Raw genomic sequence first — 2,721 nt, forward strand, 5'->3', positions numbered from 1 at the left:
ATTTTTTTTGGGTGAAAATACAGTTTTTTCCTGGGAATTCACAGTTTTTTTTTTTTAACTAATCTGGCAACATTGCCTAAAGATAAGGAAGATACTATGACTCTTACTTACTCCGCTCATATTTGCTGGAAAGATAACGCTACCCAATACTGATAAGCGATAAGAACACCTGTGGTGTGTTTGAACTTGAACGCTTGAGAGAGGGACGAATAACTGCAATCAAAGCATTTCACTTTCAAAAAGCAACAGTAGCAAGAGAGTGGGAAATAATCAGTTTTCTTCAACACTTCGCGAAATCTGCAAAGATAAATATAAAACCTGTGTTATCAAAACACTCAAACGATTGGCATATAAAAAGCCAACATAATGCCGACTAACAGCAACAGTATTCATTAAACAGTTTGTGTTAACACAACTGAGTCTAAAATCGTAATATCGTAAAAATTTAGCAAAAATCCAAAACCCAATTAAACAAAATGAAGCCTATTCTTGTTAGAATACTTTTCCTAATTGCCGCTTTGGCTAGCGTTGCCATTGCTGCCAACAGCTCGTGGGGTACTCGTTATTCGTCGGATGTTTTATTGCTACGTGAGAACGTCGTACGTACACCGCTTAAGAATGGATACCAAAGTGCTAATGTGGATTTCCCCAAATCGGTGAGTTGGATTGGGAAAGGGATTTTATTAGAGTAAAAAAAAAACAAGTAAATATTTTAATACAGAACATAATTACTTGCCGATAAAAGTTAATATTTAGCTCCTACTTAATAATACTCACAACACTTTTTTCCAGGGTCAAGTCAGCAACCGCACTATTTCAGCCATTTACATTTACGATCGCTTCACAAATAGCTCTGGCGCTTACGCGAGTTTGTGGTCTGGTGGTCCAGGCTATCGTTTTGTCTCCATCAATTTGAAGAGTCAATATAATCGCGGCATTAACTCGACTGTGGAAATATATGGCAAAAAATAAGTACATACTTAAGCTACCTCTCAGCAAATGAAAATAATACAAGTACATACCAACATACATATGTATCTACTATGGGCGCAAATTTTCAATCGATTGTACAGAGTTGTAACTAGATACTTCAGTTGCAATACGGCAACCTCACGCGTGCATTTGTAATGTGATTCTTCTAAGTATGTGACAGAGTTTTATAAGAATTTTATTTGGCAATAAAAAACAACTTTGATTAGCGTAAGTTGCAACTGTTTTAACCAAAGCTCTTTTACTTCTTCGCTATCAACGCTAATTGAATAGAATAGCCTTTTAATGAGACTGTTTAATTTATGAATTTATATTGAAGTATGTATGTACATACATGGGGCGTTCCATACCAAAACGGACGGTGTTCACACTTCATGTGTTTGATTTGTTTAAAATTTTTAGGGTTGTTGCATAAACTTAAATATGAAATTTGAGCTTGATTAATACATTTTCAAAAACTTTACAGCACAAAAAACAAAAACAAATCGATTTAATAATTTTCCAAATATCTCGAGAACAGGGCGAGGAAAGAGTTTGAAAAAAAATCACACATACACACTTCAAAATTCTCTATGAAAAGAAATATTTCTAAAATTTTTTTCTTTTTTTTATAAAAAAAATTTGTATTTGAAAATATGCCTTGACAAAAAAAAAAATTTTAATCACAATGGTATGTAGCTCTGAGTATTGCGAGTATAGTATTATGGGGTGCACTCTACAGTAATTTGAGTTATAAATTTTTTTTACACCGCAGTTGAGTAAAATGAGTATATTACAAATTAAAATTTTTTATTTTAAAATTTTGTTTTTAACTTTTTCCAGTATGCAGTTTTATAGCCCATTAAATTTTAGAATAACAAAGTGCAAGTTTGAAACGATTGCAAAACTGGCGTTTTTTTTGTTTGTTGTTTCTTTGAAAACGGTTTTGCGTATTTTCTTCCATAAGGAAAAAGTGCCAAAAGCCGTCGGCATAAAAAATATTAAAAATCAACGCAATTTTACAGTAGCTTAAAACTTGCACTTTATTATTATAAAATTCAATAAGCTAATAAAAATGTGTAAATTTGTAATGTACTCATTTTACGCAACTTCGGCGTAACAAAAAATTCATAGTTATAATTATTTTAGAGTGCGCCCCATAATACTATACATATATATATCGCAATGCTTCAGAGGTACCATTGTGATTTATTTAAATTTTTTCTGAGGTGGCATATTATTAAAAACTATTTTTTTTATTAAAAATTTGTATGTGACACCTTTTTTGAGAAAAAAAATTTCAAAAATATTTCATGTGCCTTTAAGGCACATTTTCAGCACATATCTTTCTGCTGGAGTTTTCAATGATAACCGTATTTGTCCTCTTTTTTAAAATTATTTCCTCCTATTTTCCCAACTGTAATTTTCATCTGTATGTGCGTGAACTGAAGATTCATTATGAAATTAAATGTCCAGAAGATTCATGTATTCTCCAACGTGAGTTGAATAACTTATATAGTTGGTGTGTGCGTAATCGTTTGTTTCTCAACATTAGTAAATGTCACAACAATTCTTGTTCGAAAGTTTTAAGTATTGTTCAAAACAATTAGTGAATTTAAAGACCATGTGGCTGTTTTTACTCCAAGCTCAACTTCACCACCTATATAAATTATATTGTTTCTAAATCGTTCGCAATGTTCAGTTCATGTTCGCAATGTATTTAGTTCAGTCCAGGTTAGAATACGCGGCATT

The 2,721-nt window shown here is 31.9% G+C and overlaps 1 protein-coding gene across 1 annotated transcript; it reads left to right on the plus strand.

Annotated features, from left to right (window-relative positions):
* Positions 1-293: 293 nt before the first annotated feature.
* Positions 294-1,214, plus strand: LOC108379147 (probable salivary secreted peptide). The gene is made up of 2 exons (XM_017635469.1): positions 294-656; positions 793-1,214. The coding sequence occupies exons 1-2, from the start codon at positions 477-479 to the stop codon at positions 970-972; spliced, it is 360 nt and encodes a 119-aa protein (XP_017490958.1). The 5' UTR covers positions 294-476; the 3' UTR covers positions 973-1,214.
* The last annotated feature ends 1,507 nt before the right edge of the window (positions 1,215-2,721 follow it).

This window comes from Rhagoletis zephyria, unplaced genomic scaffold, assembly GCF_001687245.7.
Source record: "Rhagoletis zephyria isolate East Lansing unplaced genomic scaffold, Rhagoletis_zephyria_1.1 Rzeph_scaffold_15700, whole genome shotgun sequence".
NCBI classification, from domain to species: domain Eukaryota; kingdom Metazoa; phylum Arthropoda; class Insecta; order Diptera; family Tephritidae; genus Rhagoletis; species Rhagoletis zephyria.

Bases quoted from the DNA above. Each gene is read 5' to 3' on its own strand.
- LOC108379147 (XM_017635469.1), top strand. From the start codon at position 477: ATGAAGCCTATTCTTGTTAGAATACTTTTCCTAATTGCCGCTTTGGCT. The intron at 657-792 runs GTGAGTTGGATT...ACTTTTTTCCAG, and splicing joins ATGTGGATTTCCCCAAATCG to GGTCAAGTCAGCAACCGCAC.